This window comes from Dermacentor andersoni, chromosome 1 (genome assembly GCF_023375885.2).
Source record: "Dermacentor andersoni chromosome 1, qqDerAnde1_hic_scaffold, whole genome shotgun sequence".
In the NCBI taxonomy this organism is placed as follows: Eukaryota; Metazoa; Arthropoda; class Arachnida; order Ixodida; family Ixodidae; genus Dermacentor; species Dermacentor andersoni.
Genome location: NC_092814.1, coordinates 199,389,924 through 199,405,418, shown reverse-complemented (window position 1 = coordinate 199,405,418; position 15,495 = coordinate 199,389,924). Strand labels below are relative to the sequence as shown.

The 15,495-nt window shown below is 41.0% G+C and overlaps 2 protein-coding genes across 10 annotated transcripts in view; one reads left to right on the top strand and one right to left on the bottom strand.

The window, feature by feature from the left end:
- The window catches only part of mRRF1 (mitochondrial ribosome recycling factor 1), a 41,981-nt gene extending 29,581 nt beyond the window's left edge, over positions 1–12,400 (bottom strand). For 3 of the 7 annotated variants that reach the window (XR_008609060.1, XR_008609059.1, XM_050195288.3), the window contains exons 1-5: positions 12,152–12,399; positions 11,648–11,835; positions 4,495–4,641; positions 3,480–3,598; positions 650–741 (exon numbers count right to left, since the gene is read on the bottom strand). Coding sequence is in view for 5 of the 7 variants with exons in the window: in XM_050195288.3 (XP_050051245.1) it covers positions 650–741; positions 3,480–3,598; positions 4,495–4,641; positions 11,648–11,834 (545 nt within the window). In the remaining 2 variants the exon portion in view is untranslated. The other 4 variants (XM_055062944.2, XM_055062943.2, XM_055062945.2 and 1 more) reach the window with 3 other exon arrangements.
- A 217-nt stretch (positions 12,401–12,617) lies between these two features.
- On the top strand, positions 12,618–14,828 carry Fbw5 (F-box and WD repeat domain containing 5). 3 transcript variants are annotated; one of them, XM_050195098.3, is made up of 2 exons: positions 12,618–12,862; positions 13,134–14,828. In XM_050195098.3, exon 2 carries the CDS (start codon positions 13,185–13,187, stop codon positions 14,796–14,798), a length of 1,614 nt encoding a protein of 537 aa, XP_050051055.1. In that variant the 5' UTR covers positions 12,618–12,862; positions 13,134–13,184; the 3' UTR covers positions 14,799–14,828. The 3 variants fall into 3 exon arrangements, with proteins under 3 accessions (XP_050051055.1, XP_054918598.1, XP_050051056.1); XM_055062623.2 differs by lacking the exon at positions 12,618–12,862 and adding an exon at positions 12,869–12,995; XM_050195099.3 differs by lacking the exon at positions 12,618–12,862 and adding an exon at positions 12,869–13,053.
- The last annotated feature ends 667 nt before the right edge of the window (positions 14,829–15,495 follow it).

The following is a 15,495-nucleotide window of genomic DNA, read 5'->3' as shown; positions in this document are numbered from 1 at the left end:
ATTGTGTTCTAAAGGAGCCAAATATGAAACATGGCAAGTTTCGGGAACCTTTATTATTCAGCCAACGCGGCCCAAATGCGAAAACATACGTTGGAATCGCTGACGTCAAGCTGACGTACCGGCGCTGGGGTTTCGGCACGAAATTCAAATACTGATACTTGGACCTTCATTAAAACTATTTTTTTTTAAATTACTGCCTGCAGGGTTCTCGAACAATGCTTCATTAGTCTAAACTGATTTATAGTTTTGCTTTAGTGTCCCTTTAAACCTATATATCAGCTTTGATCATTTTTGGCCTGTCCACTGTCTCACTGTCTGAATATTAACAAGGCATAAATGTGCTGGTTTGGTCACCACCAAAGGTGGCCGTAATAATGGGGGTCAACAGCAAAGCACAATATATATTAGAGCCTCTTGTGTAGTCAAACAGGTATCAAAAATCTACAATGCAAACCTATCTTCAATGAAAGCACAGCTGCTACAACTACAGCAACATTGTCCTGAAAACAGTATGCACTCTGATTGCAACTCGCTGTAACACATGTTCACAATTAACCAGTAAGCCATTTCATTTAGTAGGATGTCAGGAATATTGTACAGTAAAGACAACATGTCCAAACTTTATAGGCTTAAACACACAGTATCTCACTTGGGAAGGTGGCAGAACACGGTCGTTCCATCCTGCTGAGTAGAAATGTTCAACCCAGATGTCTGAATGGCCTGTATAGTTGCCTTGATAGCCTGTTCAAAGGTAACAAACAGTTATAGTATATTCTTTTCCTATCAAAAGATCAGAAGCTGTGTAATAAATAGCAGAAATGGATGCCTGTTTATACGCAAAAAGCACGCAGCCATGGGAATAAAAAAAAATAAAAGAACTTGGCATGAACAATAATATATGTATGTTAATTGAGACCATCACGCAACCATTTTACAACAGAAGTAAGACCTAGAACTAAAACAAACTATTAATCCATATCTGCTTCATGAGAAATTAAGCTTAGCTGTACTGACACAACACACCCAAGAGTGCTAAGTAGTTGTCAGTGAAAAAAGGAAATGAGTGCATACAAATAAGTAGGCAATGAAATGAGAAAATTTGCGGGAGCTAGTTGGAATCGGTTGGCACAGGACAGGGGTAACTGGAGATTGCAGGGAGAGGCCTTCGTCATGCAGTGGACATAAATAGGCTGGTGATGATGATGCTGATATAATGATAATGGTCGCTGCCTAAAGATACTATAATAAAATCACAAAATGCTTTTTAGAAGGGCCACAGAATGTCCCATAAGAATGTCACACAATGTTTCAGTTAAGAAAGTCACTGTACGAGGAGTTTCTTTCACAAGAACTTTATGAAAGCGAGCAGAGTTATCAGAAATAGAAAGCTGACCTTGACTATCTTTAATGCTATCCTACTTTTATCATTCCTACTACACTAGATGATGCTACCATTAGTGTAGCACCACGCTCAGAGGGGTCTGCCCAGGAAGTCGCTGTCATGTTGTGGCCTTTTCGGCTTCCTCTCTTGCATGCCTAAACTGCCAACTGTACCAGAATCTTTTTATTCTGATGTCAATTATACACACACTTGAGGTGCGCTCGAACCATCACTACTGTAGTGCTGTCATAGTATAAATGACATATGCGCAGCCCACATGGGGAGGGTTGGAAGGTCTCCAGAGATGCAGAACAAGTGCAATCTGTTTGGCTGCAAAAACGAAAAAGCCAACTAGACACACCTTCAGGCACCACTTGATCAGCTCTACAGCAGAGCAAGGGCAGCGTTTTTGCCTTCTACTCATGTTACAGCATGGTCGTGACCCAGTCGTGGTTCATACAGTTGTCTGCGCAAAATTCTGAGTTCCTTTTTTTTTTCCGGTCTCATCCCCTCCACCATCGAGGTGCGACATCTGCAGCGCCGATGGCAGTGCTGCTAAGCATGCCAGTGTTGTGAGACGCCTAGTAAGTGCCAGGGCACTGCGTCTACTCCGCAACAGCAGTTGCTTCGCTTGCTGCATCATGTCCACATGTCAGCTCCACAGATTACTAAAACACCACCTTAGGAGCTTCAGAGCAACGGTAAAACTTGCTGTCACTTTCAATTCATTGCCCTTCTGCCAAAACAGCCCAATTGTTTAAAATCACTTTTATCAATAAAAATAATCAACAACTGGGCACCCAATACTTGTAGAACATTATACTTCTTTTGACAAACTTGCAGACGGTATGTACAACAAAATCTTTTTCAACTCTTATGCTCTTCATTTTTAACTTTAAGGAAGTGCGCTGCTATCCAATTGGAATGACTGCATTTCTGCTTTAGTGTTAGACCTGACATGCCTTTGCACATACCAAATGTAATTCAAAGACCACTTGATTAACACTGGAGCATCCATTTTGGATGCATAACAGAGTGTGAATCTGATGCACCACCTCTCTCTCCTTGGTAGGAGTGAGAAAATAACCTTGGTTAGATCCCTGATTTAGGAACTCAAGTGCTTTTTTCAGTGTAGCTCTACAGGTTGATGGCACTGTTTTCTAAAATGCTAGTTTTTCAAGAATTGAAGGTTCGAGCCAATGTTTGCAATTCATTTTCGCAACACACGATATTGCAATCACACAACTCACAGTTAGAGATTACTTGCTGCAATAATCAGTGATATTACAGGCATCATATGTGTGCTCAAGTAGCAGAAAAATGACTGCTCAGGGCTGTGAAGGTCTTTTTCATGCCAATGCTCTCTATATTAATGATAAAAATGCATAGGCCACTATGGGCTTTGCAAATTTTTCACCTGTCTATATCCCAAACTGCACGTTTCCATATTACCAAAGCATAAACACATTTATATGCCTGGTTCCCACAAAAATGTTCAATAATTAAAGTGGTTGATTATATGCAAATCTTACGAGGCATGCTTACAATCTGAAGAAACAAAGTTGTGTGCATGATTAACTGATGAACTCAGCCAGTGAGCATACTAACAATTGACCACAATATACTCAAGTAGCGCTAGGAACAAAGAACAGGATAATGTAATGATTCTATTCCAATGCTATTATTTTTCGCGCTTCATCAGAGGTCCGAGCAGCGCTCAGTCAGTGTTATCACGTGATTGGCTGATCATGAACAGTGAATCAAAAGAAAGGAATAGAATAAAGCCAAGGAATCCTTGCATTATACTGGCCAAGGAGACAAGAAGATTACATGGCACAGTGTTGGGCTAACAACTAAGCTTTTCTTCTGATACACGTTCAACTAAACACTGACATGGCTTGAGTGCCATGATCTGCCAATAGCCTAGTGAAATGTATCAGCTGATCACATTCAGTTGTCCATTTATTCACTGTGGTTATATTATTATTGGAAAATAAACACAGGAATTAGAAACACTGTCTCATATAGAAAAACTCAGAACCAAAAGCCAGTCCTAGATGCAATCATCACTTCAAGGAACCTTGTACAAAGAACTTACATCAGGGAAACTCGCCATATGAAGCACAATAAGCTGGGGATTCTTTTTGGCTATTTGGGCCACCTCTGCCAGGCTATACTCCTGTCCATCAACATGCACTGGTATTGTGTCAATGCTTCCTGCACATTGGTAAGAAGAGACAGCTAGTCAACTGCAGAAGTACAACACACGTACAGCATCACAACACGGCAAACACAACACTGCATACAGCATATGGCTTCTAGAAGTTACATTGAAATAAACTGAATAAAAACACACTTAGGTAGATATAACACTAGCTATAGATATCAGACACTAAGAAAACAAAGCAAACAAACATCCACTAGAGAATGAAATATGTAACCAAGCTGAAGGCACAATTTCATTCCAAATGGAGCATCAAAACAACTCTGTACTTGTCAAAATTGGTGTTAAGACTAAAGTTTCCAGCAAAATGTTATGCTTCAAGTACTGGTTGACTTCAATTCTGCAATTACAATATGTTCATTAAACGAACTTATTTTAAGTTAATCTGTGAATTTTTTAATTATTCCTAATGACACTTATCAGAACGATTCCAATGTCCGCAACAGCTGTGAAGCTTGGTTGGAAAAAAATATTTGATATGGAATCCTTCATTTTTAATAATCGAAGACAGTTATGGAAACTTAGCATATTCAACCTAGAACATATGAAAGTCATAAATTCGACTACAAAGAGAAAAAGTAGCATCCGACATCTAGCTTGCCCCTTTTTCACTGCTTAGGTATCATGCAGATATCTTCAGGAATAACGGTGGAGCTTGCCGCTAGTGCGAGAGATTTTAGGTAACTCTCGTGTCATATAATTCAATATCATCGGGAGGTCCCATCCAGAGGCACCTAACCTGCCCAGTGAAGCTTGGACAGCTGCCAAGAAAAGCACCGAAGACTGGGCTAAGGCAGAAGTGGGAAAATGGCATTTTAGCCGTATTTCATTTTATAAAGCCAATTACAGTATTACCATGACCAAAACAAAGAACATGCAAACAGCTTACCTGCAGCAGAGTTCAAACTAAGATGTTTGATGAAGCTTTCCTGCAATCGATGCACCACCTTTTGCATTTCAGATCGAAAATTCTGAATACGGACCACTTCCGCAAGTTCATCATCGTTAAGTGTAATTTTAGGCTTGGTTTCCTTTGCTGAAAACAAAGTAAACATAAAACATAATCTACAGCTTAGCTCGTAGAAAAGTCTGGTTCTTCAATATAACTTGATCATTTTTTATTTGTTCAAAAAGGCAGGTTATTTTCTTTTATGCACAAGTCTTCACCTAATTACTACAGTTACAATTTGGCCCATTAGAGGAATCACAATTTAACAGCGATAAGAAAAGTTGTGCTTTGTACAGCAGGTTCTTTATAATGCTATTAGTGCTATACTTGGTGAAAATTACTTCACAGTGATTCACATGTTAAAAGTGCACCTGTGTAGCTTATTCTCTCTTTCAACACAATACATGATGGTCAGAAACTTATAGGACAAGAATCCATCATGTTCGCACATGTTGTACACATCTTTTCAATGCTGAAAACATAGATAAGCTGTCAAGTGCTTCCTAAACATACCAGCATGTGGCTAAGTATCTTTCAACATTGTATACAGTAATTTCAACAAGGCTATTAGATATGATATGGATAATCACAAGCCAATATGGCTTTGTCGAGTTAAAACTGTGAAATAAAAAGAAGAAAAGATAAAATAAGAAGCTAAAATTCCCACATGTTCTAGTGCATTGGGGGCAACATATAATTGAACTCATCACAGTGGCTACAGCATTCTGCTGCTGAACACTATGTCATGGGTTCCATTCCCAGCTGCTGCTACCACATTCTGATGAAGGGAAAATGCGTAAACACGCCACGAGTGTACTGCTCGTGTGCCAGGCCACTAGAAATGCTGAAGTGGGCTTAGCATGATTAGGTGATCGGAGTGTTTGAGTATGTCCTTTCGTATAGCTTCAATACCACTACGTAGAAAAATACTGTTATTTTTCTACTCCCGAATAGTCCAGTAGTCCTGAATTCAATTTATTCAGGACTACTGTTATTGTGACAATGACTGAAACCTGAGGTGGTCAAAATTAATCCAGATAATCTATTACAGCACCTTCCACAGTCCTTATCTTGTTTTGGGATGGTAAACAGTACAATTTCATTTCTCAATGCGATTAGCATGCCGAGAGTACTAACCCCACCTTGGTTAGCTGCTATTTAACCACTACTGCACGACAACTTGGGCCACTGCATGCGCCCATACTTGGCCAATACCCCGGAAAGGAGGTGTACCCAGACAAGCAGGCAAGAGCATTCAGTAGAACTGTGTATGTGCCACTGAATATGTATCCCAATAGAAAACTTGAGCCACTGGGTGTACACCCTTTTTTGTCCAAAGCCAGAGAATGGGTGTGCACCTGAAAGATGAGCAGGGCTACAGGCAAGACGTGAAGAAGTCCGCAACAGAAGTGGCCAAGTGTGCAAAAAGAACCCAACTAAACAAATTGGGACTTGAGTGTGCGTTGAGCGAGGTTAGTCCTTCTCGACTCTTGTCCTGCTTGAGCGTGCACCGAGCAAGTAGCTTTGAGCTACAGAGAAGTGAAGTCAGCAACAGAAGATTAAAAAACTCGGCTACACAAAAGTGCGTAAAAGTACGTTCCACTTGTGTGTAATTTTGTACAAACATTTTCGTCATTAGCATTCCGTTTTACATACTATGTGCATTTAACATTTGCAGAAACATCAAAAGAAGCTTCGCTTAACATTTATTTCTACTTAAGCATGGGATCCGTACAATTAGTAACAAAAACAAAGCAATGCAAATCTCAGAATGACCACTACAGATTGTAATTAAAGGTGTCTTCAACAATAGTCTGCTGCTGCAATGCTTGAATGCTAATTGCATTAATGTCAACAGTCATTGTGAGATTGGCTTTGCCAGAATTGTTTAATATATAAGTGAGGATGCAAGTATGTAAGTCACTACTCACAAAATGCCACAAAAACACAAAACAACACAGAAGCGAATATACAGAACATGTGCTCTGTGTCTTCCGTTATTATGCAGTGCTTCACAAATGATGGATTCTTGACAGCCTCCCCTCCACTACCAACTAGCAAGACAAGACCTAAATAAATTCATAATGGCCAATGCAATGTAAGCTTCAAGCCACAAAGCAAGACAAAAAGAACACTATTTTGTTATGTGCTGAAAATTCATGTACAAAATAAACTCTGCCCACCACACAACTTGTCAGACATCAATATGATTACAACTACAAAAATAATCATAGTAAGAGGAACTGAAGTCATACTGTAAGCAATCTAACCCACATCACAGGTTGACCAAGGACACACTAGTAATAAAAAAAGCAAAGAAAGTTCAATGGCATGAAACTATTTTCTTTATCCTAAATTGGTACACTGGACTCCAATAGCAGAAGTGACGCATCAAACATTACAATATTTAGCACAGGCCTACTTTCTTCTTCAGCAATTCTAGGAGGCACATAATTTGTTATTGTGGACTAAGAACTTAATTCAAGTGTGCAAAAACTGTCCTGAGCAAGAAAAACAAATGCCAGAGCATTTTAAGTGAACCTGCATTTTAACTGGCTACTTCAAGCAATCTGTAGATCTGCCGAGCCCATCAGCTTTATCTAGGGCACTGAAACACTTTGCTGGGGAACTAATAAATATTACACTGTGCTGCCTAATGTGAGAGACAATGCCAGTATGCGAGGTCAGCCACACAGGCATGCGGTAAATGTACCTTGAGCGCAGCAGCTGCTATCAGGTTTTGCCTTTACTGCTCTACAGAGCCTTGCTTGAGCACCTAAGACAAGTTCAATGCACTCTGTATAGGAGCACACAAATATTCAACTTTTTCAAATAACAAATCAATATTCTAATATTCAGGAATATCAAATGTATTTTTATTAACTTTGGAACTATGAGCATTGAAGCCTGAATGGCTGAAAAGCAAATTTGAAGCACACAGGCGGTAAACCCTTGCAGAAGTACATCAGGACTGCACCATAAGAAATCTACACTAACACAGAATGCAGCCAGGCCCATTTCGGAAGTTGCAATTCATCACTTATAGCCAAGGGCTTCAGAACTGAGGGAATGGGGGAAGCTCCATAAGTTACATTGAAGGGGGGGGGGGGGGCACTGCCCCACCCAGCCTTGAGGGCCAACCCGCCTCAAATATAGTACATTAAGCCTTGGTTTCATAATACCAAAAAAAAGAGAAAAGTTTGTGTCAGTGACATTAGTCCCGGTTCCTGCCTCCACAATCAATATACACTTCCGGAGCCCCTGCTCATAGCCCTAACATTTACAAAAGAAACTAGTTGCTCTCATTTCAGAACCGCACCTGTACATTATTCTGACACAATAACTTTTCACGTTGCTCCCCACTCCCCAAGCAAATATTTACATCAGGAGTAGACTCAGAAAGTTGCTTCTATAGTCAGTGACAACATAAAAATTACAAGCAAGCTCCACGCAGGAAAACGCAGCATACCTATCTTTCACCTCTGGAAGAAGCCAAGCCAGCAGGAGTCCACTCACAATTATAAACAAATTACATACAACCAATAATATTTGTTTATTTCCCTCATGCCAAGCAATAACGCATGTTTAAAACAGTGTTTTTTTTTTCATACAGAACTGTCTGTATGGAAGGTTTCCGAATGAAACATAAATGTCTAGGGCAAATTTTATGGTTGATCCTGATATCATGTCTCAACCAAAGATAATATTTGAGCTTGAACCAACAAGCTTTTATTTCCCACTTAGCCCAGCATTTACATTAGCAGAGCAAATTCATTAACTCTTTCATTACTGCACCTACAGAAATCAATCAATTTGATCGACAGTTTTTCTATGCATTGTTAAACATTTCCTTTGGAATTCTTCTACTAGCAACATCATGCAGCATCTGAAATGACGACCAAACTTTAACTATTTGGCAGATTTGACCATTTTTGGCAGATTGGGAAGTCTGTAAAAATAAAACTTCTACTGAAGGTATCAGATGCAAAATTTGTGCTTTGGTCGACTCAGCACCACAATTTTTAAATGAGAGCAGCAGTGAGGACACAGAAACTTCTCTCGGGTTGTTGATATTCCAATCCCACATATAGGCTGTTTTAACGATGTCTCAAACAATGGTGCACGCCCACGAGTGCGTGTTATTTTGATAATTGTGATCGACTAATATCAAGTGCAGCTTTATTTTCCCCACAGTGGGTTGCTTTTATCCATCAGCACTTCAACAGTGTATGTACAATTACAAGCAATCCTTCTCGTCATGGGGGTTTTCACTTACACAAGAGCTTGCAATCAATTTCAGACCGACCTTAGACCGAAGCTTGACTAGTTGTCTAATCTATTACATTTTGAACACCATCTGTGCAAGTGCCTTATTCATTGCTGCACAGTAATGTGCAACACTCCACATTACTGTACAGCACTGCACAGGAAGTGAACAAAGCATGTGGAGGCTCCAGTGCTAGCTGAATGCACACTAGACCACCTCGCTTGCAAAGAAAAGCTGATTGAATAAATAATCACTTATGAGGAAGCTTCTGCAAGCTCCATGACCTAACAACCATTGCTTCACAAGCCTAAATAATGCAGTAAAGAACAAACCAACTGCCTGCTGCAAGGAGTAAAAACCAATGCTCCCTGCATAATAGGAACCTACCCATTGTGACATATGCAGAGCTACTGCTTTCCCGCATAGTATGGGCATCACTATGGCTAGTAATGATGCCAACAAATCTTCATAACTGTATTGCGTGATCTGACTTACAAAAGTTGGCAACTAGGAACCAGGTGCATATTCTGTATATTTCAGATTTCTTTTATTCTCAGTGCTTATACTAAAAATAGCTAATTATTACTTTCATTTATGTTCTTAGAGGTGCTTCTTCGAAGTTTCATACAAGAATTCTCTGAGCAAACTATACTGCTATACATCCATTCAGAACACCAGTGATCAGTCTACAATTTTAAGTATCTCAGTATAGGTTGCGACTACTATGTCTTGAAATAAAATGTGAAAACATAAAAGCACCAAAAACAAGAACGTTTCTGGCATTAACGAAAGCGTTAAGCTGTGAGCAGTCTCTAGCTCGCTCAGCTCTCTTTCAGAGATGCTGCATTTTTGTGGGTGGAGCTGGTTTGTAATTGTTCGGTTGTCACCGACTATAGATATCTGTAGTGTACGAATAGTTATGTAGCGTAGTACACCTGTTGCTTTTACTGTTAGTTTCGGCATTGCTCATTCTTGACAAGAAGGCGAGTTCTGTAGCTTGGCCTAGTCTAAAATTTGTTAAGCACAAACCATGAAATACTGTAGCAATTACTGTGACTCGGCTTTAAACAAAATACTGTTTATTCCACTACATTAACCATCAAAAACTATGCAAAAATGGCTATCTTCAAAAATTCGAGCGGGTGTTTCATTATTGAAACCCCCACAACTCATTCTGGGATTGTGGTGTTCCAAGTTTGCAACATAATTCTTGCATGTTTTTGTGTGCTGTGTACATGCCTTTCTGTGTTACATATGTTTCCACGCCACTCCTGCAGAGCTCGTGGGAGAGTGGCATTATACCTATAACTGTCAAACTGGCCTTTCCACGGATTGTGCTGTAGTGCCCTGGAAATTTTATACCGACCTCTCTGCCTTTCTTTAAATAAGTTTTGTCGCCTTCTTGCTTCCCTTCATTAAAGTATCACCGTATATTCATCAGTGATGCTAAGTACACAACTTGAAGCTCTGTATGTATACTAAGAACATGCACAATTTACAGCCATTTCTACTAACAGCCCTACAAAAAGTTTTAATCTGCAACGGCCTTATATGCACACTTAAATATGGTTTTCCTAAGTGTTGTACAAGTCAACATTAGGTCCTATATATCAAAATCTGTTTTATCTGTGTTACACTTAATTTTATCGCCATCCTCAGCTCATCTTCTAAATTTAATATCTGATAATTTCAACTTATAGGAGCAAAACTGTTTCATTTCAAAGTTTTTATGTGTGCTTATTAGCCTCATTTATTCATATTAAATGCAATGTCAGTCTGTGCTTCAACAGGCATGGGGAAAAAAAAAACTAATTCTTATCCTAAACCCCTAAATCTGTATTCAATTTACAGTGCAAAAATAATAATAAAAAATATAAATAAATTTAAAAAATGCTTACAAGAAATGATGTTCTATGAAAGAATACATATAGAACATGAATTGTGGATTTCCACAATGATGCATGGCAAAAACACTATCTACGGCTTCCTTGGAAGCTTCCATGAATGTACACTATAATAGTGTTGCACCCTTAACGTAAAATTTTATCCCAAAATAATACTTGTCAATTGTGAGAGCATCTTGTTTCTCCAACAATGTGTGCCGGCTACGTTCCAGTCGAGTGTGCTAAACATGTCTAATGCATTCTTCACGGGAAAGCATCACGCACACAAAACTAGAGTAATGAACCATACGACTATTGTGATCACTTATGGGGCAAAATTACGTCCTAAAGTTTACAGAGATAATGTTTATTTGTAGGGAACAGCAGAAAGCCCGAATCTGCCAAAACTTAGCCAGCTACTCGGCATACTATAGGGACGGGGAAAAGGAAGGCATGTGGCTATGACACAACTATGAGGGCCGAAAGTAGAGCGAGAATAATCAAATAAGCCACTGGACTTATTCATATCCTCAAGTTCAGAACTGTGGCTCATATGAACTAAACCTTGTGGGGTCGGCTGAGAAAAGCCACCAAGGTAACACGTTAACATCCGTGCAAGAATCAACTTATAAAAAATTATTTTTTTTTCTACGCTTACAGGGGCTTTTAAAGTAGGTCCCCCACAATCAGAGCCACAAACTTGGCTTATGAGAAATTTCTAGATTTGCTTCCAAGAAATGTTAATAACATCAAACCCATCAGACCTGTTTGCGTGTGTTATAATCATGGTACATGTCAGGATTTTCATGTAAGGCACCGAGCATCACGACTGACTGCACGTTTCTCGATACTCAAGGAGTTTCTTTTTTAATATTTTTAGTGCAGCATGAACACTACACGTGGTACGCCGTGCATGCGAACAAGCAAGCAGAGTTCAATGTACCAGAGTGCTTGGGTCGATTTGCTCCTTTCGCATAACAGCAGTAGCTGATAATAAGCGGTTGCCTTTGTGCATTATGCAGCACGGGCTGGTGGTGTACTGGTTGATTCAGCGTTGTCACAAAGGCACCGCATGCTGGCAAAACGCTGCGAAGCCTGCCCATAAGTTGCAGTTGGTACCTCAATGCCATGCTGCAATGATAAACAATAACAGAGAAAAAAAATCGGGTCAATCATGCTTCAACCAGTTTTGTTTTCAATGCACATCCTTACAGCGATTCGTTATTCGTACACCCTCCACACAAAGTAAAGCTGATTTGGAGAGGCAGTTTCGGCGACGTTTACTTCCTTTCACCACTCGCACATGATAAAAAAAAAAAAAAAAAAAAATGTAGCAAGCTATCTCATCTCTTTGGGGTAGCAAGGCTTCTGATAAAATTTATAATGTAACTGCAAGCACAGTGCACAAAAGCTCCAAAAAACCACCCGAAAGTAAGCATTTACGCACATGTTTACGCACGTGCTCTTGGCTCTCACGAAGTTAAACCATAGAATAAAGAGCGAACGACACCGCCACCCCGGCCACTCTGTTGTTGTCACACGAATACGTGTTATACAAGCAGTGAAGCGATCGACCTTCCATTGATTAAGTAACGAAAAAAACTACAAAAGCTGCAACATAATTGTACGTATGATGTTGAAAAACCTGACAGTAATATTGAAACTAAGGTTGCCCAAAAATAACCGTTACGAAGACGACGCCATCTCGCGCGGCACTCGCGAACATGCGCGCTAAAACGTACTATTTAATAAAAAAAAAATTATATATATATATATATATATATATATATATATATATATATATATATATATATATATATATATATATATATATATATATATATATATATATATATATATATATATATATATATATATATATATATATATGATGTGCTCGCAAATCTCCGATGGTGCATCGTTTTCCTCCATGTTTTCCTCCATGGCTGCGAACGCTGAAGCGTTGAGGCATGGGATACGAAAGTGGATTGTGTAGTTGTGGCTTTGTCCTGGCGCGAGGTGTTTACAGCATATGTGTTTAAGCATGTTTAAGTGCCACCAGTGACTGAATGATAGAGATGTGAGAATTGCAGCAAGATTGAGAGCTAGCGCCTACACTCGCAAGTGGCGACCTTCACCTCGATGGACGGCATGTTTTGTAAGCCAACTGCGTGATGAGGATGGGTCTGCGGTTAGAAGCGCTCTAGCTGTAATTGACAGAGATACCTCGCGCGGATGCTAGAAACCACGTTTGATCACTTCTCGTATCTTATGCAAAACGTGATGTTCTGGTCTGTTTTGGCATTAACGAGCTATTTCAGCCTGTGTTGTACACTCTGCTATGTTCGTGTATGTTCTTGTTTACAGTTCGCTAAAGTGCACAATCGATTGCTCTGCATTCGCTGATGTTTCTTTTCTATGTTGCGCAGGGTAAGCAGGCGGTAAAAGGAGAACCGTGAATTTCCTGCTGAACGTTGGACATGTGGGAATCACTGCCTTACTCGTTGCTCCTGCGCGTCTTGTCACATCTTTCGGCGAAAGACATATGCCGTTGCGGCTGCGTGTGCGCATCTTGGTCACTGGCAGCCGATGATGAGTTGCTGTGGCGGAGGAAGTTCCAACAGGACTGGAAAGTTGACCGGAACATTCCTGTTCTGGAGGGCGCCCGCTGGAAGTCCGAGTATCGCCGCTTGTACTATGAAGCGCCCGTTGTCGAAGCCGAAGTACTGCTTGAGCACAGCCATCAGGTCCTGCACGTGAGCTTCTCGCACGACGGCACCTGTTTCGCCAGTTGCTCCAAAGACGGCCACGTGAAGCTCTGGAGTGCTTCATACCCGGCGACAGTGATTTACTCGAGGAATATGCGTGACCTGAGCTGGAACTACACGCAGTTCTCGCAGTTCAACGAGTCTGACACGCTGCTACTTGTGTCTGGCGTGCACTTTGGAACGCACACAGCTTCTGGGGAGATCGCCGTCTTCAACCTGAAGGAAGGCTTTATCCTGCAGTGCAGAGTTTTCAACAAGCCCTACGATATCTTTGGGACGTGGTATACTGACCACTACCTCCTCTCAGGGAAGTTGCACTTCCTTGGGCACATGTTATCCTGCTCAGATGTTTGGCTGAATAAGGCCTGGCAGGAGAGTGAATCTGAAAAGAAGCCCATTGTAAAAAAGCTGTTCAGATTTTTCAATACAAATGCCAGCTCAGTGCGCACCATTCTTGTTGCTAATTGCGAGCCACCACACGTCCGTGGTAATCCTGTATCTGACCCATGGACATCACAAGATGATGATGACACAGATGAGGACAGTGCTGATGCTGATGATCCCCTGGACCCACGTGAAAAACTGCTCATTTTCACCACCGGGTCTTTGACCTATGCACCACATCAAGTGGGCTTCAAGCGCATCAAACCTTTCCGGTTTGCTGAGCCAGAAAAAGAGCCCCCTTCGTTGCTCCAACGCATTGCCAGGCAGCAGGAAGCAAGACGCGAGCCACCTGATCCAGTCGAGCAGTCTTTCGATGCCGTTGATCATCTTGTGGATCTGCATGGTCACATTATTGGCATGGGGCTGTCACCTGACCATCGATTTCTGTATATAAATAGCAGGCCTTGGCCGAAGAACTACGTTATTGAGCAGCCACTGTCACCACCTCCTATTGCACAAGAGATAGACATCCACGTCATAGACCTGACCACCATGGAAGAAGTTGGCAACCTGTTGCGTTCCCATCGTGCATACACGCCTAACGATGAGTGCTTTTTCATCTTTCTTGATGTGAGTGAAAAGTATGTGGCTAGTGGTGCTGAAGACAGGAAGGGCTACTTGTGGGACCGGCACTATGCTGTCTGCTTGGCCAAGCTTCCCCATGATGACGTTGTGAACGCTGTGGCTTTTAATCCCAAGGAGCCAGAGATGCTTGTGACTGCAAGTGATGATTTCACGCTCAAAGTCTGGAGGTCACGAGCAAAAGCTCGGGAACTCGGGCTGCTGCCTAGAGACCATGTGGAAAATTCAGCTTGTGCTTCAAGCAAACCTGGTGCGAGAGCAGGGCCCAGTGCTTCTTCAAAGGGGTGGGAAACAGCTTGAAAAATAAATGGTGTGCGTTGCTGTTCACTACTTATTTGAACTATATTTGATTTAATGTGTTTTGTTGACAGTGTTCACAGTTATCTGTGCTAAAAGAGTCGGTATGGACACTTATGTCTACCTTCTTTGAAACTTGCATTTGCTTACTGGTTGTGTGGCACTAACAGAGCGCACAAACCTCTGATTTAAATATGCTCAAGCACTTTCATATATGCTTTACTCGCTCGGCCGTATACAGTGTGCTGAGACTCAAAAGATAAAACTAGAGTGTGCTGCACTTGGAGAGTACTCGTCCCTCCTAAAAAAAAAAACATTTGACAAGTGATCTTTAATTAATGCAGGAAATGAAATAGAGGGACAATGAACTATCTGAACAATGTACCCGCACTCTTGGTGTACCAGCTGTGCGATTCTAGCATTCTGGCTGTTATTGACAGAGATACCTCGCGTGGACACTAGAAGCCGTTTGATCACTTCCTGTTGCGCATCTTATGCAAGACGGGAAGTGATCAAACGTGGCTAGTGTTGCAACGGGACCCACAGGACACCAAATATGCTCATCCCATGGGCATGCTGAATGCATACCCGAGTGTCAACACTGAAACGTTCGCATGAGCACAGCCTCAGCCTTTAGGATTAATTTTGAATGCGAGATTGCGAGTAGGCCTGCTAACAGAACTGTATCACTGCCACTGTG

What these genes read in the sequence shown, in the direction of transcription:
- Fbw5 (XM_050195098.3), top strand. Translation starts at nt 13,185, where the DNA reads ATGTGGGAATCACTGCCTTACTCGTTGCTCCTGCGCGTCTTGTCACAT.